This window comes from Prionailurus bengalensis, chromosome B1, assembly GCF_016509475.1.
Source record: "Prionailurus bengalensis isolate Pbe53 chromosome B1, Fcat_Pben_1.1_paternal_pri, whole genome shotgun sequence".
Taxonomy (NCBI): Eukaryota; Metazoa; Chordata; class Mammalia; order Carnivora; family Felidae; genus Prionailurus; species Prionailurus bengalensis.
Genome location: NC_057344.1, coordinates 138,037,177 through 138,064,620, shown reverse-complemented (window position 1 = coordinate 138,064,620; position 27,444 = coordinate 138,037,177). Strand labels below are relative to the sequence as shown.

At 40.1% G+C, this 27,444-nt stretch overlaps 1 protein-coding gene across 1 annotated transcript; it reads right to left on the bottom strand.

Annotated features, from left to right (window-relative positions):
- Nucleotides 1-850: 850 nt before the first annotated feature.
- On the bottom strand, nucleotides 851-26,704 carry LOC122478711 (placenta-specific gene 8 protein). Its single transcript, XM_043572293.1, has 5 exons — nucleotides 26,577-26,704; nucleotides 14,998-15,139; nucleotides 12,541-12,665; nucleotides 5,705-5,822; nucleotides 851-1,132 (listed from the first exon to the last, which is right to left on the bottom strand). The coding sequence occupies exons 2-4, from the start codon at nucleotides 15,107-15,109 to the stop codon at nucleotides 5,718-5,720; spliced, it is 342 nt and encodes a 113-aa protein (XP_043428228.1). The 5' UTR covers nucleotides 15,110-15,139; nucleotides 26,577-26,704; the 3' UTR covers nucleotides 851-1,132; nucleotides 5,705-5,717.
- Nucleotides 26,705-27,444: the final 740 nt, after the last annotated feature.

The following is a 27,444-nucleotide window of genomic DNA, read 5'->3' as shown; positions in this document are numbered from 1 at the left end:
GGTGCCTTTACATTTTATCTCTCTGAAATTTCACAATAAACCTGTACGGTAGTTTTGCCTCCCCTTCCCCTACCCCAACAAATGAAATGGATTCAAGGTTAGGAGGAAAACAGGGAAAGTGAGATTTTCATCAGGGCAAAATGTTGCATGTGGAACATAGAGAGTAATAAATGTGAAAAAAATTCTTGCTTCACACATTTATCATCAATATTTAATCAAAATAGTCATACTGAATTTGGTCACTGAATTTTTGTTACTTGTCCTGATACTTCATTTTCAAAAGAGAAAGAAAATCAACACAACGAACCCATCAGGTGTATGCAGCTGGGAAGCAGGACATAGAGTGTTGTTACTTTGTCAGCATTAATAATACTTATTGGGTAACATGATAAGGAGAAAAAGTATTAGTTAAATGTATTGTAAGTGTCTTATAATAGCTACCCATGGTCTTTCATTCTATCTCAAAGTTCTTAGATGAAAGAGAACCGAGTTACTGTGGACCAAACTCTCCTGTGAAGACACCAAACTACCAGAACAAAAGATGATATGGACCCTTGGGGCGCCTGGGTGGCGCAGTCGGTTAAGCGTCCGACTTCAGCCAGGTCACGATCTCGCGGTCCGTGGGTTCGAGCCCCGCGTCAGGCTCTGGGCTGATGGCTCAGAGCCTGGAGACTGTTTCCGATTCTGTGTCTCCCTCTCTCTCTGCCCCTCCCCCGTTCATGCTCTGTCTCTCTCTGTCCCAAAAATAAATAAACGTTGAAAAAAAAAAAAATTAAAAAAAAAAAAAGATGATATGGACCCTTAAAATGAACTAATGACCTAAAGACATTGACAGCAAGGAAGCATATAGTATCTTGTTAGTAAAATCTTTTATTTTGTTCATATATGAAATGTAACACAAAATTCATAAGCCAGAAAATTTAATAATATGAAAGCAAGGAGAAGCTAAGCTGAACCATTTAGCAAAACTAAGCAAAAACACTCATTTAAAATAAATCAAAATTCCATTCTTTTATCCCATTGATTGTGATTAGGCATATCTGTCATATTTCATTTGCAAAAGGCAGAGAAGGATTCAAACTGAAGAGGTGTATGCCTGCTGGTTTTAGTTGCTTCAGTGAGAGCTTTTCACCTATAAGGGATACACAAAGAATAGGTTTGAGCTTCCTCAATCTACTTTTTAATTTTCAATAAACTTTAAATTTTAGAATTAATTTTTTTTAACGTTTATTTACTTGAGAGACAGAGCATGAACGGGGGAGGGTCAGAGAGAGAGGGAGACACAGAATCGGAAGCAGGCTCCAGGCTCTGAGCCATCAGCCCAGAGCCGGACACGGGACTTGAACTCACGGACCGCGAGATCGTGACCCGAGCTGAAGTCGGACGCCCAACCGACTGAGCCACCCAGGCGCCCTAGAATTATTTTAGATTTACAGAAAAGTTGCAAAGATAGTACAGGGGGCTCTTACATCCCCTGCCCCTGTTTCCCTACCAGTTAACATCTTACTATGGTAGATTTGTTACAACTAATGAACCAATGTTGATACATAATATTATTAATAAAAGTATATACCTTAGCTAGATTTCTCAATTTCTACCTAATGTCTTTTTTCTGTTCCAGGATCCCATCTAGGACAGCACGTTACATTCAGTTGTCATGTTTCCACAGGCTTCTCTAAACTGTGATTGTTTCTCGACTTTCTTTGTTTGCGATGGCCTTGACAGTTTAGACGAGATCTGGTCAGGTATTTTGCAGAATACCCATGCATCAGTTTGGATTTGGCCCATGTGTTTCTCCTGGTTAGACTGGAGTTACGGGGTTTTGAGAGAAGACCTCGAAGGTAGAGTGCCATTCTCATCACATCATTTCAAGGGGACATGCTATCAACATGACTTATCACTGATGAGGTTCACTGTGGTCACTTGGCTGAAGTAGTTCTGTCAGGTTTCTCCACTATAAGGCTCCTCTTTTTTCATCCTTTTCATATATAGTCTTTGAAAGGAAGTTACTGTGCAAACCCATTTTTACGAGGTAGGAGTTACACTCCATTGCCTTGAGGGAGGAACACATACTTACATTGTTTGGAATTCTTCCGTACTTCTGGAAAATTCGTCTGCTCCCCCCCATTTATTTGTTTGTGTAATCATGTATTTATACAAGTATGACTCATAGATATTTTATTTTGGCTATAATCTTTCCATTTATAATCTAATGCCACTTTACTTTGTTGCCTCAGTTGTTCCAGTGTTCACAATTGGGAGCTTTTTCAGTTGTTTTTATGTCCCCTTGGTTTACCTACTTTTTTAAGTGTTTCTTTATTTATTTTGAGGGTGGGAGGGGCAGAGAGAGAATCCCAAGCAGGCTCCGCGTTGTCAGTGCAGAGCCCCACCTGGGGCTCGATCTCATGAATCGTGAGATCATGACCTGAGCCAAAATCAAGAGTCAGCAGGACGCTTAATCAACTGAGCCACCCATGTACCCCTTTTCAACCTATTCTTAACATAAATCATGTTCTTCTTTGATCTTTGTCTCTTGATTCTCCCATTTCAGGTGTTTGTATATCTAAAGTTTCACTGTTGATGAATAATGTAGGGTCAAAGGTGATGCACCAGAGTCAAAACCACCAAGGCATTTTACCTCAAACCCACTGATTCAGTAAGATAATTTCTCTGGGGTTAAAAGAAATAGGTCAGATGTTAGGATTCATTATGTATGTGTGGGTATATATTTCATCCAACCTGTCTCATGTGTTTACTTAAATAAACAGTGTTAAACTGGTCTAATTCCACATGTTTGCTTCTGACCTCATCCTGTCCAGTTTGTGCTATATACCATTATCAGATTAATTCTTCTAAAGTATAGCTCTATTGATGTTACCCCCTTACATAAAGCCTACAGTAACTCCCCACTGCTTACCAAATCAAAGGCCAAATCATCAGCCCAGTTTTCAGTACATTAAATGCCATGGCCCAACTCACTTATAAGTCTTTCATTTCTCATTATTTTCCTACTTATATGTTCCTACCAAGTTGAGTGGACCTACACTCACAAAGATGTTTTCCCTTTTTTGCTTCTACAGTTTCCCGAATGCTGCTGCTGATTAGAAGCAACATCCAGGGGTACCTGGGTGACTCAGTGGGTTAAGCATCTGACTCTTGATTTCAGCTCAGGTCATGATCTCACAGTTCATGAGTTTGAGCCCCATGTGGGGCTCTGTGCTGTCAGCTTGGAGCCTGCTTGGGATTCTCTCTCTCTGACCCCCCCCCCTTCTCAAAATAAATAAATTAAAAAAAAATGCAACTGAGTGAAAATGCTGAAGAAAAAACAGAAAGAAGCCACATCCATTTTTATTAATTAAAGCCACATCTTGTGTCAGAAATTTTAATGTTTGTCCCATCTGATCCATTTTCATCCTTGTCTTCCCTGCTCTATGTTCTGGGAGGCTGACCTGTATATTGCAGCACCACTTTCCTGCCCTCTGCCTTCCTGTGGGTTCAGCCAGTGGGAAGCCTAGACTGGACATCAGAAAGTGAGATCAGGGTATTTTTTCTCTTGACTACTTCCTTCCTATGAGGTTGCCCCAGGCTACTCCTGTCTTTCTAGTGAGAGGTTACTGTTCCTCTCAGGGCTGCCTTCTCCTTCTCACAGCTCACTCCTTTGGGTTTCAAGTAACTTCTCCTTCCTTGCCTCCTCTGAGGACAGTTTAAAATTCTTTAATGTTTTTATTTATTTTTGAGAGAGAGACAGAGCACAAGCTGGGGAAGGGCAGAGAGAGAAGACATAGAATCCAAAGCAGGCTCTGAGCTGTCAGCAAAGAGCCTGAGGCGGGCCTCAAACCAGGGAACCACATGACCTGAGCTGAAGTTGGATGCTTAACCAACTGAGCCATCCAGGTGCCCCTAAGGGGTGATATAGTTTAACTGTTTCTAGCCTAGGTTCCAACACCATCCCTGGTCATTTCCCTCTACCTCCCTCCCACACCTTTATTGTAAGTAGTTTTCATTAAATCCTTGTACTATTACAATTTCAGTGCCATCTCTTTCCTATTGTGACCTTGATATTCACTTTCACTTTAGAATAAAAAACCACTTCTTTCAAGAAACTTGCTCGCTCTTTCTTTTCTTTCTTTCTTTCTTTCTTTCTTTCTTTCTTTCTTTCTCTTGCTTTCTTTCTTTCGAGAGAGAGGAAGAGAGAATCCCAAACAGGCCCCATTCTGTCAGCATGGAGCCCAACGCAGGGGCTCGAACTGATGAACATAACATCATCACCTGAGCTGAAACCAAGAGTCAGCTGCTCAACTGAGACATCCAGATACCCCCAAGAAACTTTCATTTACACATGTCAGTAGAATATGATCTTTCCCTCCTCTGAACTTAAAATAGCACTTGGTCTAAAGTCATTAGTCAAACCTGTCATTTTATTTAAAGGCTATCTAATCCTTTCTTTTAGAGTATAAAGTCTTTAAAGACAAGGAGACCAGCTTATTTATTTTTGTTCCCCATAGGACCTAACAGTGTCCTGCATTGTACTAGGTACTTGATACATTATCTGCTAAATAAATGATATTTTAAAATATATTCTCCATGAGTTATATTTGTTAACCTATACAGAGTTCGCATTCCCTTGAAAAAGAAAGTGACGTATTACTAAGAGTGGGAAAATTAACGTTTTTTTCCCCATACTCAAAATACATTCTGTAGAGGACTGACAAAATCATGTTTATTTCTACTTTACTACATCTTCAATAGCTAATTCTGAGCATCCTGGAAAAATTAGTTGGAAATGAGTTGATTGATTGTCAGAAGTTCAGATTCTATATAGCATTTTCAAATATTCTATATTCTATAACCACCACTTTCAGGGTTCACTTTTCCCAATAGGATTTTCCAGCTTAAACTCACCTCATTATTGATAGATGCTTTATGCTGCAATCAATTCAAATATTACAAAGCATGTAATTTTCATTTGTTCTACTACTTTGTAGTTATTTACCAAGTTGTTTTGTCAATTTGTCTAAGTAGGGGGCTTATTTTCTACTTTTTTTGTATCTCACCACACTCTGTTATTTTACAAGTGGTAAGTTCTTCATTAATGGATCAAGAGAATTCTGAGAAGTCTAGAAAAGTCACCATCCCTTTATTTACTAAAATATGATTTCAAAACATAAAGCTATTGCTATAGACTGAATGTTTGTGCCCCCAGCAAAACTCATTTGTTGAAACCCTAACCCCCAGTGTGATGGTATTAGGAGGCAGACCCTCTGGGAGATAATTAGATTTAAAGAAGGTCATGAAGGTGAAGCCCCCACAATGGGATTACTGTCTTCATAAGAAAAGAGACCAGAGCTTGATCTCTTTCCACCATTTGAAAATACAGTGAGAATGTGGCCACCTGTAAGCTAGGAAGAGAGCCCCCACAGGAACTGAATTGGCCCACACCTTGATCTTGGACTTCCCAGCCTTCAGGACTGTGAGAAATAAATTCTTGTGTAAACCACCCACTCTATGCTATATTGTTATGGTGGCCCAAGTAACCTAATACAGCTATTTTCTTCATAAGAGGAAACCAAGATCAATCTTTATGTGAAGATAACATTTGAAAGGTATAAAGAATTGTTATTATTGAATCATTACTCAAAATAATGCTAATTTACAAAGCCCTTCAGTATATATATTTTTAAAAAACACAGTTTCTGGAACCTACCATTAGGTTTTTTTTAGAAAGTATGCATGGCTCTCCTTCTATTGATGTCTCTCTTGATTTGGCAAAGAGAACACTGAGGACAGCAATGGGTCACCAGATAGTCATCACAAATGGATCCCTGGTTGAAAAGATAAAAGAAATAGAAATTAAAATCCACCTATTAGGAAGTTAGAACTTGTGGATTTTCAAGACACTTTGAAGAGAAGCAGAAGGAACCGATCCTTGGAATTCAGAGTTTGGATGGATACGTTTAGGAAAATGTTAATTGATTTTTCCGTATAACTCCTCTTTTTATGACATCGAATGTTTCCTATACTTTGTAATATTGAAAATAGAAGATATCAATCAACCAAACTGTAAGAGGAAAAAACAAAGAGTTTCAGAAAGTAAAATCTCAAAATTCTTGCTTCCCACACCCCACCCCTGTCTCAGGAAGCTATGTGAGGATACCTCCATCACAATGAGGGAGGAGACCTAGAAAGAGGAACACGTGGGATATATGAAACAGGAGCCTAACCCAAGAAAGAAGCTAATGAAATCTCCAGGCTCATGGTGAAGGAGAACCCAGGGTGAGATCTAAGCATCAGAAATGAAGGGCAACTAGTTCAAAGGGTAATTTAAGTCAGGGAGTGATTTCATCAAGAAGATAAAAATGATAGAATGTCCAATGTGTTGAATGTGTTGAAAAGAAATTTATAAAACTGGGAAAGAGTAGTTTTGGAGGTAAAGTCAGTGGAAAACTACTCGTGGCTAAATGGAGAATTACTAATGAAAATGCCAAGAATTATTAAGACCAGGAAAACAAAGTTTAATAGGAAAGGCAATCTTGTTCACTACATGACGCAACTCTGAAGAGCTAACAGAAGTCTCATAATGTAAGTACCAAATATGGATTTAGCCCAAACTACATATAACAATATTGGAAGGACTGGGGTAGGGAGAGGGTGGAGAAGGAGAAGAAAGGGAAATAAATTCTCATCTTTCAGAGTGGGAGGTCTATAGACAATGCCCCAAACTTAAAACTCAAAAAGTAGCAATACAGTCTATGATTTGGAGATACGGAGGGAAACACAGAGTTCTGGGACTGAGGCAGTAGGGGAGAGAAGTTTGTGGACTACTGTTTTTCTTAACAAAAAGTAGATAATCTGGGGCAGCTGCTTGGCTCCATCGTTAAACGTCCGATCTTGATTTCAGCTCACGTCATGATCCTGTTCGTGAAATTGAGCCCTGAGTTGGGCTCTGCACTGATGGCATGGAGCCTGTTTGGGATTCTCTCTCCCTCTCTCTCTACCCCTCCCCCTCAAAATAAATAAATAAACTTAAAACAAAATTAGATAATCTAAAAAAACTATGTGCTTGCAGAGCTTTGGTAAGTAAATTAAAGCCAAACTAGAAAACAGGAGTGGGGTTATTTAGTGGGCCAGAAATTTTGAGTACTTTTTTGGAAATAGGAAGCAGATAGGATTACACTGATGGAGAAAGTAAAACAGAGGTAGGGAACCTGAAACCTAACAGGGTCACAGGCAGGGAATTTGCTAAATAGTGAACTCAAAAACCTGGAAACTCAGGAGGAAGAACAGGGAGCAGAAGACGTGAAGTTAACTGAAGCCTGCCTGCGCACTGGGGCCAGTCCAGAGCCACCTGTTGTGGCTTTGCCCCAGGAGACAGCATGCAGATAACCTTAACAGAGGACTCTGATGTGGGCTTTGGGCCCTAGGAGAGGAGAGGGGGAAGTACTGGAGCCGTTCTTCACTTATCTTCCAAGAGATCAGATTCCCTAAGACACACTTAAACAAAGGGTAAACAAAAGGTAAAGATATGTTAGCACAGCAGAAAAATCTAAATTTCTCTCACTCATGGGATAGCCAATTGTTTTATGTTTGGTATTCACTGAATGTCTTTTTTCTTTTTTTTAGTTCTTTTCTTCCTTTTGCTGCAGAGGTCTTTCCTGATTCCTTTCGTTCCCTTTAGACGTCCCACTAATTTTTATCTGATTAGTGATTTCCTTTCATTTTTTACCCCCAACTTAAAATTATATTTATCTTGAGATTCATCCAGGTTTTTGTGTGTATCAACAATTCCTTTTTATTGCTGAGTAGTATTCCATTATATGGATATATCACACTTTGTTTATCCATTCACCTGCAGGGGGATATTTGGATTGTTTTTAGTTTGGGGCTGTTACAAGCAAAACTGCTCTGAACATTTGATAGAAGTCTTGGTATGGATATAAATTTCCTTGGGTAAATATCCAGGAGTAAAATGGCTGGCTCAAATGGTAGGTGTGTTTAACTTTTTAAGAAAATGCCTTTGCATTCCTACCAGCAGTGCATGTGAGTTTCAGTTCCTCCATATTTGGCAATGCTGTGGTTTGGTCTGATTAATTTTAGTCATTCCCTTAGTTGTGTAGTGGTATCTCATTGTGCTTTTCATTTATGTTTCTCTAATGACTAATGATATTGAGCATCTTTTTATGTGCTTATTTCCCATCCAAATATTTTCTTTTTCCACTAATTTTATTTTCATTGTGTTAAGAACACTTACCATGAGATCTATCCTCTTAACAAATTTTAAGAGTACATAACACAACTTGGATGGATCTCAAATAACCATACTGAGTAAAAGAAGCTAGATAAAAGAGTATAGACTGTATAGTTGTATTATATAAAGCTGCAGAAAATGCAAACTATAGTGACAGAAAACATTGGCAGTTAGTTGGGGAAGAGAAGAGGGGAAAGAGGAAAGAATTACAAATGGGTATGAGTAAACTTTCGGAGGTGATGAATATGTTCACTGCCTTGATTGTGAGGATGGTTTCATGGGCCTGTATCGTGGGTATATAAACGTATCAAATCACACACTTTACATATATGCAGCTTATTATAAGTCAATTATACATCAATAAAGTTGCTTTTTTAAAAATGGAAAATAAGGGGCGCCTGGGTGGCGCAGTCGGTTAAGCGTCCGACTTCAGCCAGGTCACGATCTCGCGGTCCGGGAGTTCGAGCCCCGCGTCGGGCTCTGGGTTGACGGCTCAGAGCCTGGAGCCTGTTTCCGATTCTGTGTCTCCCTCTCTCTCTGCCCCTCCCCCGTTCATGCTCTGTCTCTCTCTGTCCCAAAAATAAATAAACGTTGAAAAAAAAAATTAAAAAAAAATAAAAAATAAAAAATAAAAAAAAAAGGAAAATAATTATGCATAGCTATCAATGTCATACAAAATAAAGTCTTTAGAATGCCTTATTCTTCCTCTTTCTTCCAATCTTCCAAATTTTTGTTAAAACCAAATAACTTTTACTTTCAGACTGTTATTTTTTTAAATGTTTATTTGTTTTTGAGAGAGAGAGAGAGACAGAGTGTGAGCAGGCAAGGGGTAGAGAGAGGGAGACACAGCATCTGAAGCAGGCTCCAAGCTCTGAGCTGTCAGCACAGAGCCCGACATGGGGGTCAAATTCACGAATCGTGAGATCATGACCTGAGCTCAAGTTGGACGCTTAACTGACTGAGCCACCCAGGCACCTCACTTTCAGACTGTTATTAATTTTTCAGACTCCTAAAGAGCATTAAGAAAATTTGATTATGCAAACTTAATACCCAAAAAACAAATAAATTAATGAAGAAATGGGCAAAACACATGGATAGACGTTTTTCCAAAGAAGACATCCAGATGGCTAACAGACACATGAAAAAATGGTCAACATCACTCATCATCAAATCAAATATTTATCTAGTTTATCTAGAGAAATACAAATCAAAACCACAATGAGATACCACCTCACACCAGTCAGAATGACTAAAATTAACAACTCAGGCACTGACAGATGTTGGAGAGGATGTGGAAAAAGAGGAACCCTTTTGCACTGAGGGTGGGAATGCAAACTGGTGCAGCCACTCTGGAAAACAGTATGGAGCTTTCTCAAAAAATTAAAAATAGAACTACCCTATGACCCAGCAATTGCACTACTAGGTATTTATCCAAGGGATACAGGTGTGCTGTTTCAAAGGGGCACATGCACCCCAATGTTTATAGCAGAACTATCAACAATAGTCGAAGTATAGAAAGAACTCAAATGTCCATCGACAGATGAATGGATAAAGAAGATGTGGTATATATATACAATGGAGTATCACTCAGCAATCAAAAAGCGTGAACTCCCGCCATTTACAACAATGTGGATAGAGTTAGAGTGTATTATGCTAAGCGAGATTAGTCAAAGAAAGACAAATATCACATGACTTCACTCATATGTGGAATTTAAGATATAAAACAGATGAACATAGGGGAAGGGAAGCAAAAATAATATTAAAAAAAGGAGGGGGAGGGGTGCCTGGGTGGTTCTGTCGGTTGAACGTCCGACTTCGGCTCAGGTCATGTTCTTGCGGTTTGTGAGTTCAAGCCCCGCGTCGGGCTCTGTGCTGACAGCTCAGAGCCTGGAGCCTGCTTCGGACCTTGTGTCTCCTTCTCTCTCTACCCCTCCCCTGATCTCACTCTGTCTCTCTCTCTCTCTCTCTCTCAAAAATAAATAAACATTAAAAAATTAAAAACAAAAAGGAGGGGGACAAAACATAAGAGACTCTTGAATATGGAGAACAAACGGAGGGTTGGTGAAAGGGGTGTGGGTGGGGGGATGGCTAAAAGGGCAAGGGGCATTGACGAAGACACTTGTTGGAATGAGCACTGGGTGTTATATGTAGGGGATGAATCATTAGAGTCTACTCCTGAAATCATTCTTGCACTATATGCTAACTAACTTGGATGCAAACTAAAAAAAAAGAGAAAAAAAGAAAGTTTGATTATGGACTAAACCTTTAAATTTTTTTAATGTTTGTTTATTTTTGATAGAGACAGAGTGAGAGCAGGAGAGGGGCAGAGAGAGAGAGGGAGATGCAGAATCCGAAGCAAGCTCCAGGCTTTGAGCTGTCAGCACAGAGCCGGACGTGGGGCTCGAACTCACGGAACACGAGATCATGACCTGAGTCAAGTCAGACACTGAGCCATCCAGGAACTGCTGATTATGGACTAAGCCTTTAAAAAACTAGATAAACTTCATGTTAAACAATATAGCATAATTAAATAAAGCAATGCACAAAGGATATGTACACATAATTTATAGAAGAAATGCAAAAAGACGAAGAAGTTTAAAAAATTTGCTTGATCTTAACTAATAAAACTTAAACAACAATGAAATATCATTTTGCCTCTCTGATGGGAAAAAGGGAAAAAAATCCAGTATTGGGCACACATATAATGTTAATGGATTATAAACTGATATAATATTTTTGGAGGGGTATTTGACAGTTTCACATTTTGAATGTACAGATACTGAGGTCTATCAATCTAATCTCAGACACTATTCCACAAAAATACCAGTGCCTATACAGAAGCATACGTATTAACAACTATTTAATCTGTAATATTACTTAACTCTTCATCAGTAGGGAAGTGATTAAATAAATTATCTATATGGTGGAATACTATTAACACATTAAAAAGGCTCTGTATTACAGACATAAAGGGGGTCTACCAAATATTAAGTGGGAAAAAAAACAAGCTACAGTATGATATGACACCATTTTAAAAGATAAAAACAAATTAGAATAAAAGAGTCCCTCACCCCCCAAACTCCATATGTCCACATCCATAGCTAGAGCTACATCTAATCTATATTTGTATGCCTTACAGGCATAGGAAAAAAACCTAAAAGAGAGTGCACACCAAATTATTAATAGGGTTTATCACTGAGTGGTGGAATTGTGTGTAAAGGGGTTAGATTTTCACGTTTTACTTCACACAGTTCAGTGTTTGAATTTGTCATAAAATTATGTATATAGCATATGTTATTTTTGTGATAAAAAACTAACAAATATTTTTAAATGAACAAATAAAATAATTTCAATGGAATAAAATAAGTTACTAAAGTATTCTATTCATTTGTTCTTTGTGATGTTAATTTAATGTAACAACTTGGCTAGGTCATGGTGCCCATATATTCTAGATGTTTCTGTGAAGATTTTTTAGACAAGAGTCACATTTAAATCAGTAGATTTTGAGTAAAGCACATTATCCTCTGTAATGTGGATAGGCATTATCCAATCAGTTGAAGGCCTTAATAGAAAAAGATTGACCGCCCCAGAGCAAGAAGAAATTCTGCCAGCAAGTTGCCTTCAGACTTGAACTGCAACTCTTCCCAGCCTGCCAGCTTCCTCTGCTTTTTGGACTTGCCAACGCTCAGAATTCTATGAATCAATTCCTTAAAATCTCTCTCTTTATTTTCATCTAGATTTCTCTACGTCTGTATCATCTATATCTCCTTTTGGTTGTGTTTCTCTGGAAAGCCCTGACCAACACATTCTCCTATTACATAAAGTGTAGCTTGTGGTAGAGTGGAATGTGTATGCGTGGCAAGTTACAGTTGAATATTGACAACTTCTGCTGCTGGTGCGTATCTTTGGGCAAGTTACTCCACCTCTTAAAACTTGAAAGCCCTCATCTATAAAATGTGGACCTACTCACTTTACAGGGGTGGTGTAAGCATTCAGTGAGGTAACTATATGTAACGTGCCTGGGGCTTGGTAAGCTCTGAATAATCCCCTTCCATTGTATGGTATCCATACAAATGAGAGCTGCCTATGTTCTAGGGTCTTTAACAGAAACCTAGAAGGAGGTCACATACCCAAAGGATCTGTTGCCACAGCAACTGAATACGAGGTTGCACATGATGGGAAACACCTACCAATCAAATTCAGGTGATGGACACCATCAAATGGCTTCCAGGTTTAGAGCGATTATTTTGAGGGTGGGAGCATATGTGAATGACACAGTGTTGTAAGAGACTCACAGAGATGCCGTATCGGGTCCGGTAGAGAGTCCTCATTGCGACACTTGTTCCACACAGACAGCATTCATTCATGTCAGCTGCAACTTGACAAGCAAGGCACATGAAACAAAATGTGCCACAGAGACCTGGACACATGGAACCAGAGGCACAAGTTACTACACTCTGTTCCCACCGCGTTTGAAATTAGTTTGCTTTGACGAATGGCAGCCCCAATCGTGGCTGGTGTTCATTCAGTATGGCTGGATGGGATGGGGATAAAGCTGGAGGACGAGGCAGGTTGGGGACTGGATGATGAAACGAGAGTGCTCGGAGTTGGTTATGAAAGTCATGAGGGGCCACTGAAATATTTTAAGAAGGAAGAATGATGTGGTCAGGGTTGTAATTAAGAAATCCTGCCATGAAGCAATTAAGCTTATATTTAGAACTTGTAATTCATTTATTTGAGTCACAATACTAGGGGCTGGAAGATTTAAATATTCATCTCTAGAGTGTTTTAGGAATGTAGTCTTACTATTACTATGATTTGCAGATGTTGAACTAAAGTCTCAAGATGTGTAAGTCATCACCCCAGGTCATTCAGTAAGACAATGCGCAAGACCACTGTTCCATTTTCTAGGTAAGTTTTTCTGTCTGTGCTTTTTTTTTTTTTTAAGGTTTATTCATTTTTCAGAGACAGAGCATGAGTGGGGGAGGGGCAGAGAGAGAGGGAGACATAGAATCTGAAACAGGCTCCAGGCTCTGAGCTGTCAGCACAGAGCCCAACGTGGGTCCCAAACTCACAGAGGGCGAGATCATGACCTGAGCTGAAGTTGGATGCCTAACCAACTGAGCCACCCAGGTGCCCCTCTCTCTGCGCTTTTTAATGTACAGTCGACCCTTGGACAATGCAGGGGGTTGGGGCCCCAACCCCCTGCACAATCAAAAATCTGCATGTAACTTAAAAACATTTTTTTAACGTTTACTTATTTTTGAGAGGGAGAGAGACACAGACAGAGCATGAGAACAGGAGGGAGGGGCAGAGAAGGAGGGAGACACAGAATCCAAAACAGGCTGCAGGCTCTGAGCTGTCAGCCCAGAGCCTGACATGGGGCTTGAACTCAGGAACGGTGAGATCAGGACCTGAGCCAAAGTCAGACACTTAACCAACTGAGCCACCCAAGCACCCCTGTGTGTAGCTTTTGAATTCCCCCAAACTTAATTACTAATAGCCTACTATTGCCTTACTTATAACAAACAGTTGATTAATACATAATTTATATGTTATATGTATTATATACTATATTCTTACAATAAAGTAAGCTAGAGAAAAGAAAATGTTAAGAAAAGCATAGGAAGAGAAAACACTGTTATAGTACTATCCGGTAAAAAAACCTGCATGTACGTGAACCACACAGTTCAAACCTAGGTTGTTCAGGAGTCAACTTGATTCCAAATTTCAATTTCACTGGTAAGTTAAAGGTTAATGTATTTTCTTTCCTTGTCTCAGAACACTATGTAGACTTGAGGCAGGCAAATAAACCCCAGAGAAAAATTTTTTTTGTAGGCAGGTTTGTTTGTTTCTTTGTTGGTGTTGAGAACTAAGGTCTTTGACCTCTAACATCCCCCACCCCCGCCAAACCTACTTTCCCCCAACTTTACTTAGAGAGATCTCACAAAAAGAAAACAAAGCAGAGTCAGAGATTCTTTCTAAAGGCAGAAGCTGGCTGCCTTTAGAATGCTCTATTCTCAGGTATATAAAAAACCTAAATACAGAAATTAAAATAATTCTTTTCTGAGCTCATGTTGAAATCATGGATGAGTAATACCCCTTGTGTACTGGGCACAATGTAGCTATAAAGTAACGAGTTTATATATAACAAAAACAGTCCTTTTTCTTTTCTTTTCTTTTTTAAATCAAGTTAAACTGGAAGTGTGTCTTTTAAATTAATGTCTGGTCCATTTATAATCATTTGACCATGTCCACTCATTGTGAGAATCATCAGCTTTGTTACTGTTATCTTAACCCCAGAACTTATTTTGGAAGTAAGACTGGGGCGCCTGGGTGGCTCAGTAGTTTGGGCGTCTGACTTCGGCTCAGGTCGTGATCTCACGGTTTGTGAGTTCGAGCCCTGAGTCAGGCTCTGTGCTGACAGCTCAGAGCCTGGAGCCTGCTTCGGATTCTGTGTCTCCCTCTCGCTCTGCCTCTCCCCACTTGTGCTCTGTCTCTCTTTCTCTCAAAAATAAATAAAATGTAAAAAACAAATAAGAAGTAAGACTATTGTTTCATGTGCTGGAGAAAAATTAACTTATAATCGGCACAAGCCTTTTTTCTTAACTTACCATTCATTGCCTGACATGCCAGGTGCTCTGTAATAAGCCAAGAACCTTTACTATACAGTAAGGGAGGGATGAGGGAAGTCTTTGGCCTTTGATCATTCACCCCCATGGCAATTACAGGGGGAATTTCTTAGCACTTACAGACTCCACAGTCGCTGAAGCAATCACACAGGCCTGTCTGCCAGTTGGAGTTCTGGAGTACAGGACCATATCCAGGCTGAGTCACAATGACCATTGGTGACTGAGCTTGCATTTTCGATGCAGGGTCTGAAATAGCAGTGGTCTGAAAAGGAAAAAGTTGGTGTAAGTAGTCAAGTTCGCTCATGGAAACCTGTTTTGGTGCATTCTACTTCAAAGGCGGGCGTGACAATTTAGATTAAGTTGCTTGCTGACATTTTTGATTGATTGAGAGGTTTTTTTTTTTAATGTTTTATTTTTACTTGAGAGAAAGAGAGAGAGAGAGAGAGAGAGAGAGAGGGAGACAGGATCTGAAGGCGGCTCTGTGCTGACAGCAGAGAGCCTGATGTGAGGCTTGAACTCATGAACTGTGAGACCATGCCCTGAGCTGAAGTCGGACGCTTAACCAACTCAGCCACCCAGGCACATAATAAAGTTTTTATTTAAATTCTCTTTAGTGAACATACATGGTAATACTGGTTTCAGGTATAGAATTTAATGATTTATTGCTTACATATAACACCCAGTGCTCATCACAACAAACCCATCACCCATCACCCACTTAATGCATCCCCTGCCCACCTCCCTCCATCCTGGCTGATCTTTGAAGAAGATAATTTCTATCTCTGCCCCCCAGAGGATGGAGGCCCCTGGGGGAAGGAATTGCCTGAACTGGACAAATGAACAATTGCTTCTCTTGGAGTAAGGGAGCAAAACAGGGTTATTGGTACTGTTTTTAGATAGGTACCTTGTATCTACCCAAGACGGGAACAAATGACCAACTTATAATCATTGTCAGAAGTAGTGAATTGCAGAACACAGTAGGCTTCTCTAAAATTGCACCACAAGCCTAAGCTTTTGTGTGCACACACATCCTTCCCCTCTTGTTTCTTTTATATGTTCCCTTTTGTTTTGAATTTATTTCTGATTAGCAGCTGTAAAGGAAAACCTCCCCTGTTTTCTGTCTACCCACAGAATAGTCCACTTCTACTCACCAAACGTGTGGTATTTTTTCCCCACACCAAGCAATTCTGCAATACCAGCTCAAATGTCCTACAGTTCAACTCAATTCTGACATCGTTTACAGGAGATAGCCTCAGATCCCACAGGGTAAGGGCTCATTTAACAAGTCACTTACTAAAAAAAAAAAAAAAAAAAAAAAAAAAAAAGAATGAAGATAATCTCTATAAATTCATAGAGAATGATTTCCGGGATATACTGTTAAATGAAAAAAGCAATGTACAAAAGAGTATCTGTCGTTTGACATCCTTTATGTAAGAAATAAAGGAATATATTGGGGCGCCTGGGTGGCTCAGTCAGTTAAGCATCCGACTTCGGCTCAGGTCATGATCTTGCAGTTTGTGGGTTCGAGCCCCGTGTCAGGCTCTGTGCTGACAGCTGGGAGCCTGGAGCCTGCTTCAGATTCTGTGTCTCCCTCTCTCTTTGCCCCTCCCATGCTCATGCTCTCTCTCTCTCTGTTTTTCAATAATAAATAAACATTAAAATTAAAAAAATTGAAATAAAGGAATATATAGAAAACATACATATACAATAAGAATTACAGAAGGAATAAACCAGAAATGAATAGATGTGTTATGCTCAGAGTAAATGAGGTGAAAAGAATGGGAGAATGGAAATGGAATGGTAGGGATGGGGTGACATCAATCATCATGAGGAAGTCACCAGCTAACTAAGTTGAGCCTACTGGAAGACAAAGGGGAGTCAAAACAGGAGAGGTAGGGGGCGCCTGGGTGGCTCAGTTGGTTGAGCGTCGGACTTCGGCTCCGGTCATGATCTCACAGTCTGTGAGTTCGAGCCTGATATCGAGCTCTGTGGTGATGGCTCAGAGCCTGGAGCCCGCTTCCGATTCTGTGTCTCCCTCTCTCTCTGCCCCTTCCCTGCTCATGCTCTGTCTCTCTCTGTCTCAAAAATAAATAAAAACATTAAGAAAAAAATATTAAAAAAAAAAACAGGAGAGGTAGGGCTAGAGTCCACCACCATGGGAAGAGTCCATTCTGTTTTTTTTTTAATGTTTATTTATTTATTTTTGAGATAGAGAGAGAGAGAGAGAGAGAGAGGAAGACAGAGAATGCCAAGCAAGCCTCTGTGCTGTCAGCACAGAGCTTGACATGGAGCTTGAACTCAAGAATCATGAGACTGTGACCTGAGCCCAAGCCAGATGCTTAATTGACTGAGCCACCCAGATGCCCCTGTATTATAATGTTAGAACCACATTGAAAGGAGTGGGGAAGAAAAAGGTAACCATAACATCTTCAGAAATCAGTGTTTTGACTATGTAATGTAAGACTAAAGGTAAAAAGAACAAATATTTATACCCTAGTTAGTAAAGTTGTTTTTCATAAGAGTATGGGTTAGCAATTCTGAAATTTCTTTATATATATATATCCATGATGGGCTTGAATAAATAAATATATTTGTGGATAATGAGGTTGAGGTTTTTTACTATCAGAGAAAGAAATTATAAATAAGGAAAGGAGGAGGGCTATTATGAATCCTGTGTGGTTGGATAGGAACCAGGGGTACAAACTCATGATTATTTACACACACACACACACACACACACACACACACACACACACACACAGATATAGATACCTAATATCACTTATTATATCTCTCACGCCCAAATCTTCGTTTCAAAATGCCATTTTCCAACAAAAACGAGCCAGAGTTCATTGGAGAAATGGCTGATTCCAGGGCTAGGGCAGGGAAAGTACAACAGAAAACTGGAACATCTTGTTGCAGGACCAAAAGGCAAAAAAGGGTTCAAGAATGGATTAGAGACAGGACCTCAGAGCCCATCTGATGGCTCTTGCAGTGGCCAAATCTGGGACAATTTCGGCAATGTTAATAAACCAAAATAACTATCCCATAATTCCACTCTGATATAAATAAAAGGATACATTTTAAAATGAGGGGGAAGGTATAGTGCTTTTTTATGGTAGAATTCCCATTAATGAATGTAGAAGGAATAATGGAGATACAAGATCACCATCTGGCAAACACCACAGTGATAATTGTTGAAGGCAAGACTCATAGGTGGATGCTAACACTAGTACGCATTGAAAGTATGATGAGAAATAAGATATTTACATGGTCTCAAAGTATATCCCCCAAAGCTACTTACTAATTATAAAGAAGAAAATAGCATCTTTATAGTGGAGAAATTTGGCAGACACACTACCTTAGCCAAGTAATCAAAATTAATATTATCAGTAATGGGACATAGTGACATCATGCATTTGTTTATTATCATGTACTGAAGGACACAGCATCATTTCTGTGTTATTTTACCAAAAATACATACTCAGAATCCACTCATGATGAAGTATCAAGACAAACACAGAGGGAGGGATATTCTACCATATATCTGGCCAGTCCTCTTTAAAAGTGTCAAGATCATGAAAAACAGGTGGAAGGGGACTAAGGAGACATGGGGACCAGATGCATTTTGGGACCCCGAAATGAATCCTGGAACAGAAAAGGACCGTCAATGCTCTCCAACCGGAGATCATGAAGAACACAACTCTAGTTGGACAAGTTGAGTTTATTCCTTATAGCAGGGGAGAAGGCACCCCACGGGGACTGTAGGGTGTCTGAGTAACAGGGCATTAGAAGACACTTCAGTTGGGTAGTTTTGGAAAAGGATCAAGGAAATGGAGGTGATCCAGAAAGTGTAATACAATTCTATGAGTGGGCATATTAATAAATCTTATCTACAGGGAGCATTGACTAGTGCAAGGCTACCCCCTGCAATTGGTAAAGCAGCAGCAATCATTCTTATTAGCCAGGAAAGGAAAACATTTGGTATGTTGAGGCTTGGATAATGTTTAAAGTTCAAATATGTGTTCAAATATGATTATGGAATGCTAGTGTTTTTATCTTGATCCATCACGATTACAGACTAGCCTTACCTGACATGAATACTCTGTGAAATTGTTGACGTGTGAGAGAAAAACATGAAGACCTAGTGTGAGTGACAGCAGGGATGGACCTTGAGGGTATTATGCTAAGTGAGATAAGTCAGACAGAGAAACACAAATATTGTATGATCTCCCTTATACGTGGAATCTAAAAATCAACCAACCAGGCGCACCTGGGTGGCTCACCATGGAGCCTGCTTGTGATTCTCTCTTTCTGCCCCTCCCACCATCTCTCTGTCTATTTCTCTTTCTCTCTCCCTCTCTCTCAAAAATAAATAAACATTTAACACCAACCAACCAAACCAACTTCACAGATGCACAGAACAGATTGGTGGTTGCAGAGGGGAGGAATGGGGAGTGGAAGAAATGGGGGAAGGTGGTAAAAATGTACAAACTTCAGTTGTAAAGTAAGTCCTGGGGATGCATTGTATAGCATGGTGATTACAGTTAATAATACCACATTGTATATTTGGAAGTTGTTAAGAGAATAAATCTTTAAAGTTATCATTAAAAAAGGGGGCACCTGGATGGCTCAGTTGGTTAAGTGTCCGATTTTGGCTCAGGTCATGATCTCATGGTTCATGAGTTTGAGCCCTGCGTGGGGCTCTGTGCTGACAGCTTGGAGCCTGGAGCCTGCTTCGGATTCTGTGTGTCCCTTTCTCTCTGCCCCTCCCCCATTCACGCTCTGTCTCTCTCTCTCTCTCTCTCTCTTTCTCTCTCTCTCAAAAACAAACATGAAAACAAATTTTTAAAGTTCTAATTAAAAAAGATTTGTAACTACGTGTGGTCATACGTTAACTAGACCTATTGTGGTGAACATTTCACAATATATACAAATATTGAATCATCATGTTGTAGACCGGAAACTAATATAGTGTGAAGGCCAGGCCAGCTTGCAGCAATAGCAAACCCTGGCTGGCAGCACCAGGCACCTGGGGCCACCTGGGTGACAAGGACTGCTTTTCTCTCCTCTGGGACATTAGTAGGATGACTAGTAAAATCAGGATAAGATCTGTAGATGAATTAGTTAATAGTTTATCAATATCAATTTTCTAGTTTCAATATTTATGCTAGGCTATGAAGAACCAGGAAAACTGGGTAAAGGGTATACAGGGGTTCAATATGCGTTTTACCAAAAAAAAAAACTTCATTGAGATATATTTTATGTACCATAAAATTCACTCATTTAAAATGTATAGTTCAGCAATTTTGGTATATCCATAGTTGCACAGCCATTACTATAATCTAATTTTAGAATATTTTTATCACACACCTCTTAAAATCTGCCCGTATCCATTAGCAGTTACCCCCCACTTCCCTTCACTTCACTCAGCTCCAAACAATCTCTAACCTGTCTCTATTGGTTTGCTTATTCTAGACGTTTCATGTAAATGGAACCATAGACTATAGTAGTCCTCCTTATCTGTGATTTTAGGTACCCATGGTCAACCAAAGTCTGGCAGCAGAGCATCCTCCTTCTGAACTATGGTCAAGTCAATGATAGTCAAATGCCTAAGTCATTCACCTCACTTTATCTCATCACATAAGTTTTTTTTTTATCATCTGAAGAAGAGTGAGTACAGTATAAGAACACTTTGAGAGACGATGTTCACATAACTTTTATTATAGTATATTGTCATAATTATTCGATTTCCTTATTATTGTTTTTAATGTGTTACTGTCCCTAATTTATAAGTTAAACTTTATCATAGGTATGTATGCATAAGAAAAAAACATAGCATATATAAGGTTTGGTACTATCTGCAATTTCAGGCATCCACTGGGGGTCTTAAAACATATCCCTGGGGATATAGAAGACTGTATGTCTTTTGTGACCAACTTCCTTTGATTAGCATAATGTTTTCAAGGTTCGTCTCGGTTCTAGTATGTATCAGTACTTCTTTATTGCTTAATAATATTCTATTATGTAGATATACCATTTTGTGTTTATCCATTCATTAGTTGATGGGCATTTAGATGTTTCTACTCTTTGATTATCAATGAATAATGCTGTTAGATTACTATTCGTGTATGGGTTTTTGTGTGGACATTTGTTTTGCATTTCTATTGGGTATATACTTAGAATTCGAACTTCTGGATCAAAATGGTAACTCCATATTTAGCATTTTGGAAGGCAGCTATGTTCACCACTGTGCTGCTGACCTAGGTATAGCATTTTGAAGACTTGCTTCAAACTGTTTTCCCAAATGGCTGTATTTTGTGCGAGGGTTACAATTATTGCACGTCCTGGTCAAAGTTTGTTATTGTCTGTCTTTCTGTGGGCTATTTTTGCAACATTTCTCACAAATCTAAAATTATCAAAATATAGCAAAACAAAACATAAAAAAGAATACGGGAAGAAGGGAGCCCCATAGGATTTACAGTGAAAATATAAAAACAATCTGTTACAAATGCTGTAAAAATATATTCCTAAATTCAAGTAATGCATAAAGTAAATACAGCCATTATAAAATTGTTGAATTTCCCTCCCTTATTCTTAGGAACTATTCTAAAGAATTTCCCTTTTTGGAGAAAATACCGTAAACTGCATCCAGAATAGTTGAAACTTGTTTTAAATTTCCCTTAATAAAGATACATTAAAGATACATTCAAGTGGTTTTGGTTTTGATTTTTGCTTTATAAAAAAAAAATACCATAATGGCCTTTTACTGCTGTTTGGCAATAAAGGAGAGGCTAACGATTGTGGATGTCAAAGAAAACAACGTGAAGGAATGTTGTAGTAAGTAAACACAAACCCCTGGGGGCTGATCATGGGGGGGGGGTTGTTATTTGCGGGTGTCCACGTGGGGAGGAGTCGTCTATCTTGAAGTGATGGAATTTAGTGAACCATCTGGCTGTGGTCGCCTCCCTTCAAGGGAGGAGGTCAAGGAGGCGGAGAGCAGGTCGGTGTCAGGCTGAACCAAGCTGTCAAACCCTCCCTGCCCGTCAGCAGCACCTGTTTTTTCTTTAGAGCAAACAGCCCACCTGGCCCCAGTTGCGATCCACGGGCTAGGTGGCCTCCCCGGATGCGGGGGCAGGCTGGCTTCAGCTCTGCCGTGCGGAGTGTGGGGTGGGCTTCTCATCTGGTCTGCCCTTCCGCCCCAACCCCGCCACCAAGGATGGTGAGTGCTAGCTGCAGTGTTCCTGCCAGAGAGGAAGGTGTTTTCCAACCCACATTCAGCCTTCTGCTATCTTTGGTTAGGTACCGGGCTGTCTCCCCTGCCTGTGCCTCCAAATTCTCCAGGGCAACCCGCCACCGTCCCACGGGCAGGGTTGGCCGTCGTGAGGGGCCGACCGCTCCAGGCATCTGCCCCTCGGGGCCGTGGGGAGGGTCCGCGAAGCTGGGACCCGCTGGTTTCTCCAAAGGGAGCGCGGCGGTCAGGAAGCGCCTGGAGGAGACAGCGGCTGGGCATTCGCGGAGCCGCAGAACCAGCGGTCCAGCACAAGGTGGGGGGAGGGGGGGGGGACTGGAACAGGTGCTCCAGCGGCCCCCTCCACCGGCAGCCAGCCGGCCGCCCCGCGTGCCGCAATCACCCAGTCTCACTAGGCATTTACATACATTTAGAAACGTTTTCATCAGCTGGTGTGGGTTGATCAGCTTCCTTCTGATCAGGAAGGAAGACAGAAAGAAAGTAACACGCCTCGCTGATTTTAATGCCTATTAGGTGGGCCCCAGATTCTACTACCGGTGCACTTGCCCAGTTTTTATCTTAATGGGCAGCAACCGCAGCTCTCTGAACAATTGCCTTCTGGCAATCTCATGAAAAAGCAAGTAATTTCAATTCTTTCCTTTCAGGTGCTCACCCTTTCACAATAATTAGCTTGACTTTGGGAAAGGTAAGCCTCCAGTGTGGAATGGAAGCTCTACAAGGGCAGGGAATTCTGTGGTCTGTTTTCGCTGATGTACTTCAAAAATTTAGTATGGGGCCTGGCACACAGTAGGTGCCCTCTAACATTCCCACTACCACGTTCTCTTAATCCCCATCTTGCTGAGGCAATGCGTGATGCCAGTTGGAGATGGTGGGCGTCAGACACTGGCTAATGCCCGCTGAAGCAATGGCCCTTCTTCGCAGGACCCTTTAGACTGCCAGAGTATGAGGACTCAGTTTTTATCTATATCCCAAACTCCAGTACTAAAATGATAGAAGCCAAATTTGGGCATGATAGCTTCCTACATTTGGGGAAGAAGAGGCATTGTGGGGAATATTTTAAAAAATGCATATGTGTATACAGATGATATAGATACAGATATAGATATAGCTATAGATATATGGTATTTCAGTAATCAAATATCAGAAAAATATAAGAGGCTATACCACGAAGTGTGTCTGGTTATCTCTGGGTACTTGACTGATAGATTTTTTTTTTTACTTTTATCTTTATAAATTCGTGTATTGCCTACATAATTACAATGAACACTTATTTCTATTTATTTCTATTCATTCATTCATTCATTCATTCAAAGAGAAGTCCTGGGGAACTTTTTAAAGAAATGTTTATTTATTTAGAGAGAGATTGAGATAGAGCGTGAGCAGGTGGCAGGGGACAGAGAGAGAGAAGGAGACAAGAGAATCCCAAGCAGGCTGCAGAGCCTGATGTGGGGCTCAAACCCACAAACCATGAAATCATGACCGAGTTGAAATCAAGAGTTGGAAGCTTAACTGACCGAGCCACCCAGGTGCCCCCATTTACTTCTTTTATAACTAACACAGGAAATACCCAGTTTGGAAACAAAAAACAAACACTGTGATTTAAAAAAATTGTAAAGGGGTCATGCCGATTATCCTAGAGCCGTTTGTATGTTTTTTTTCCTTAGCCCCCAGCCAATGCCTGGCACACAACTGGCATTCAAAAAATACCAGGTGAGTGAGTGAATGTTTCCACAATCTCTCTCAAAGGAAAAACATGTTCATGTAACCCGCTTATCTTTTAAGAAGTCTGCATTGTGATTTTAACATAGTAACAGTAATCTGAAAATTGCAGAGTAAAAATTTGTCTGCAATTATAGAATTGTCCTTCCCTTCACCTGTCTTCACTCAGTGTATACTATACGTGTTTATGAATTCCAATTGGCTGCTATTAGCCCTTTTAGCAGCATAAGATCTGAACATTCTCGGAGTACCTTTGAAGTCCAACCAGTGTATTCATTATGTAGCAAACAGCTTCATCCAAAATATCCCTATGCTGACTGCCTCTTAATTTGTGCCAAAATTTACTTTCTCAGTTTAGTGGCGGAAACAGTCTTCAGCACACCCAAGTTTTAGGTTTGTTTCTTTCACTACTTTTGACTTCCTCTTTTAAATATGGGAAATTGTGGGGAGCCAGGTGCTTCCGTGGACTTTAGCACTGATAACTGAGCCTCAAGAGATTTCTCCTGTTATTCAAAGAAGTTCGTTTCTGCTGAAGGTTACCTACAGGAGTGAGGAAGGCTGCTCTATCCAGCCCAGCCCAGAAGAATAGTGCTAGAAGGAACCAGTGTCCCAGACATTCGTCTGATCTATTTAGCTAACTTTCAAAAGGGTTTTGTAAACTCTCAGGTGAGATTTCTTACTCAAGGAAATACCCTCCTTGAAAGTTATAAAACTGAGAGGAGAAAGCAAACACACTCTTACACAGCTCTGTGGTTCAAAGATCATTTCAAAAGTCTAGAGAACTTTAAGTTGCAATAAAATGTAAAACGGTAACAAATGCAAAGCCTCCCCAGGGGCTACAAACCTCTTTGCTTCAGCCTTAAGTATCTAATAGTTTTTAACCCTAGCCATTCAAGATCAGAAATCAACAGTATTTGGGGTGGGGGAGGTGGTGGTGGTAACAAAAGACAACTTTCTTGAAATCTCTCTAGTGCCAGTAACCTTGCTAAGAATTTCTGGGACCTTATCTACAACAAGCCTGTCTCCCCAGTTCAGTGGTCCTCAATGCTTACTGGGCGTAAAAACCACTTGGAGAGCTTGATTACCAGGTAGAATGCTGGGCATTAGCCTCAAAAAATTGTTATTCGGGTAGGATGGGCTGGGATGGAGGAATCGTACTGAGCACCCTCAGGGCTGCTACCCCTGTGCCAAAAGGTGGCCCTTTTGGGTAGACACAGCTAGGTGAGAATTAGGAAAATAGTACCCATTTCTCCAGGCAGATACAGCCTATGCCAGGGCCTCCAGCTTGCCCGAGGCTCCCTCCTAGCCCCACTCCCTCCTCTGCTGTCTGCCTGTGCAGAACCCTGACATCGTGGGAGATTACAGTGCTAGTGGCTTTGCAGAGCACACTTTGCAACCCGTGGCCCCGGGCTTTTTCATTTCTCTTCTGTTACACATCCAGTCTAATTCGGCAAGCATTTATTGGGCACCCAATGTATGTAAAGCGTTGTGTTAGATTTGGTGGGGACCGAGGAGATGTCTGTAGTTCTTCTCCACGGCCAGCGGCTCTGCCCGTCACTGAGTAACCACATAGCTGTTTTGTTTTGTGCCATCTTTGATCCCACAGGATCAGAGAGGGAAGGAAAATGCCACTCAGGAAAAAGAAAAAATGGGGGCAGGAGGAATTGAAAAGGGAATCTTGGTGCACAAGTTTTGAAGAGACTACAAGTCCTTTCTTTAGAATGACCTCAATGCCAGGAAACCTTGCAGAGTTTGGCTCACATTTTAAACATCCTAATTTCACCAATTAGTCTTAGTTACAACTAACCATATACCTGTCTCCTCCGCCTTGGAACACCTCGCTCTTGAGAAGACAGCCTATCACCTTATTAAATATTAGCCAATAGCGTTAATATGTTACATTAATCCCATTAATATTAGTCAATCCAGGGACTAAGTACATTGCCTAGATTTTCCTCTTCTTCCTAGTGTTTACTGGTGTTAAATTTTGATTTTTTCACCTTTTTTTAAGCTTTTATTTTTAAGTAATCTCTACCCCTAACGTCAGGCTTACACTCACAACCCCGAGATCAAGAGTTGCATACTCCACCGACTGAGCCAGCCAGGCACCCCGATTTTTTTTTCACTTCAATTGAAACATTTTCATTTCATAATCTCTCACCTCATTAGCTGTCAAATGTAAGATGAGAAAGGTAACATTTCTAAACATATAAGTGAAGCACCAGAATTTAATTTTGAAGCATTCTAGTCTGTTTTCTTACTTTCATGCTAAAAATTCAAGGATTCTCATGATTCGTTAGCTAAATCCAAAAAATTCCGTTTCCGATTTCTAGTATTTTAAATGGACAGATCAAGTAAAATATTTGCAAAGCACAAAGAGATTAGACCAGCACAAGTAAACATGCATACGTATTAACACAAAGAATGAAATTAACGATCAGGTTAGTAAGCACAATATCCAGGATGTGTTTAATGTTGATGAAGATACAAGGCTAACTTAACACTACTCTGAAAAGCATGGCATGTAACACATGCTTGGCACATACTTGTTGAATTTGACTAAGTTTTAACCAAGTAGATAAGAAAACATTGGTCTTTCAGCTGAATCTCAAATTACAGCATGCTAGAAATAAAATACTTTTAAATCGAATACTTTTAAAAAACCTGCCCTACTCCCCCCAGTGCTAAGATAAACGTTTAAAGAATTGCTTAATTTTAGAGTACTTACAGTTAAGAAATAGGTTCTGAGCAGGAAGTGTCTTGTGGCTTGGGAGCGAATCTCACTAGAAGAGAAAGATATGTGGAGACAGAGAAGTAAGTGTGTTTCTATTGCAGCACATAGTACAACGAACTGATTCAGAGGTTTTTATTGGCCAGTGTAATTCTGGCAGCAAGGTGTATTCCTATTCACTTGAAAGTGAAAATACTTCTTGCCCCAAAAGGTGTGTTCCTTCTCCTGGGTTGTGTGAAGTACAATCACATATCTTTTTAGGGGGAAAAAGGATTTGATTCATTGTATAATTTGATTGGTTTTACATGCCTGGAAGAGCTTACCAATTTTTAAAATTTACTTTCTTCCTTTAACACAACAAGTAATATGCTATGTGGTCTAGCATATATCTATTGCCATATTTATATTGGGAAGCTTATTGGCACCATTTGGGAGAAAACAGGCTATCTGCAATTCCACACCTAATCAGACACTTCTTTCTCTTTTTTCTCTGCGTTCTTTTTTTTTGTTTTGTTTTCTGGACTTCTTTTTTTTGTTTTCTCTAATGTTGATGAAATGCTTACTATGTGTTAGGCACTGTCCTAAATGCTTTGCATGTTTTAATTTATTGAATTCTGCTCACCATTCTGTAAGGTAGGAATGGCTACCTCCATTTAACTGACAGGGCAACTGAGTCACAGCGATGTTAAATGGCTAGTAGATGGCAGCTAGGATTTGGCTGAAATGGACTTTAATCTGTGTACTCTGGTGTTTTCACAACAAACTCTCTCACATTCTCACCATATAGTCTGACATTAGCCCTGTTCTTGTGGGAAATATTTGCCATTTCAAACACCTCACAGTGGGTGAGAAGGAGGCTGATCTC

Excerpts from the sequence above, each read along its gene's own strand:
- LOC122478711 (XM_043572293.1), bottom strand. The coding sequence starts at position 15,109 with ATGCAAGCTCAGTCACCAATGGTCATTGTGACTCAGCCTGGATATGGT. Across the intron at positions 12,666-14,997 it reads CTTCAGCGACTGTGGAGTCT|GTCTCTGTGGCACATTTTGT; the intron begins GTAAGTGCTAAG and ends CCATGTGTCCAG. Across the intron at positions 5,823-12,540 it reads GGACCCGATACGGCATCTCT|GGATCCATTTGTGATGACTA; the intron begins GTGAGTCTCTTA and ends CTTTTCAACCAG.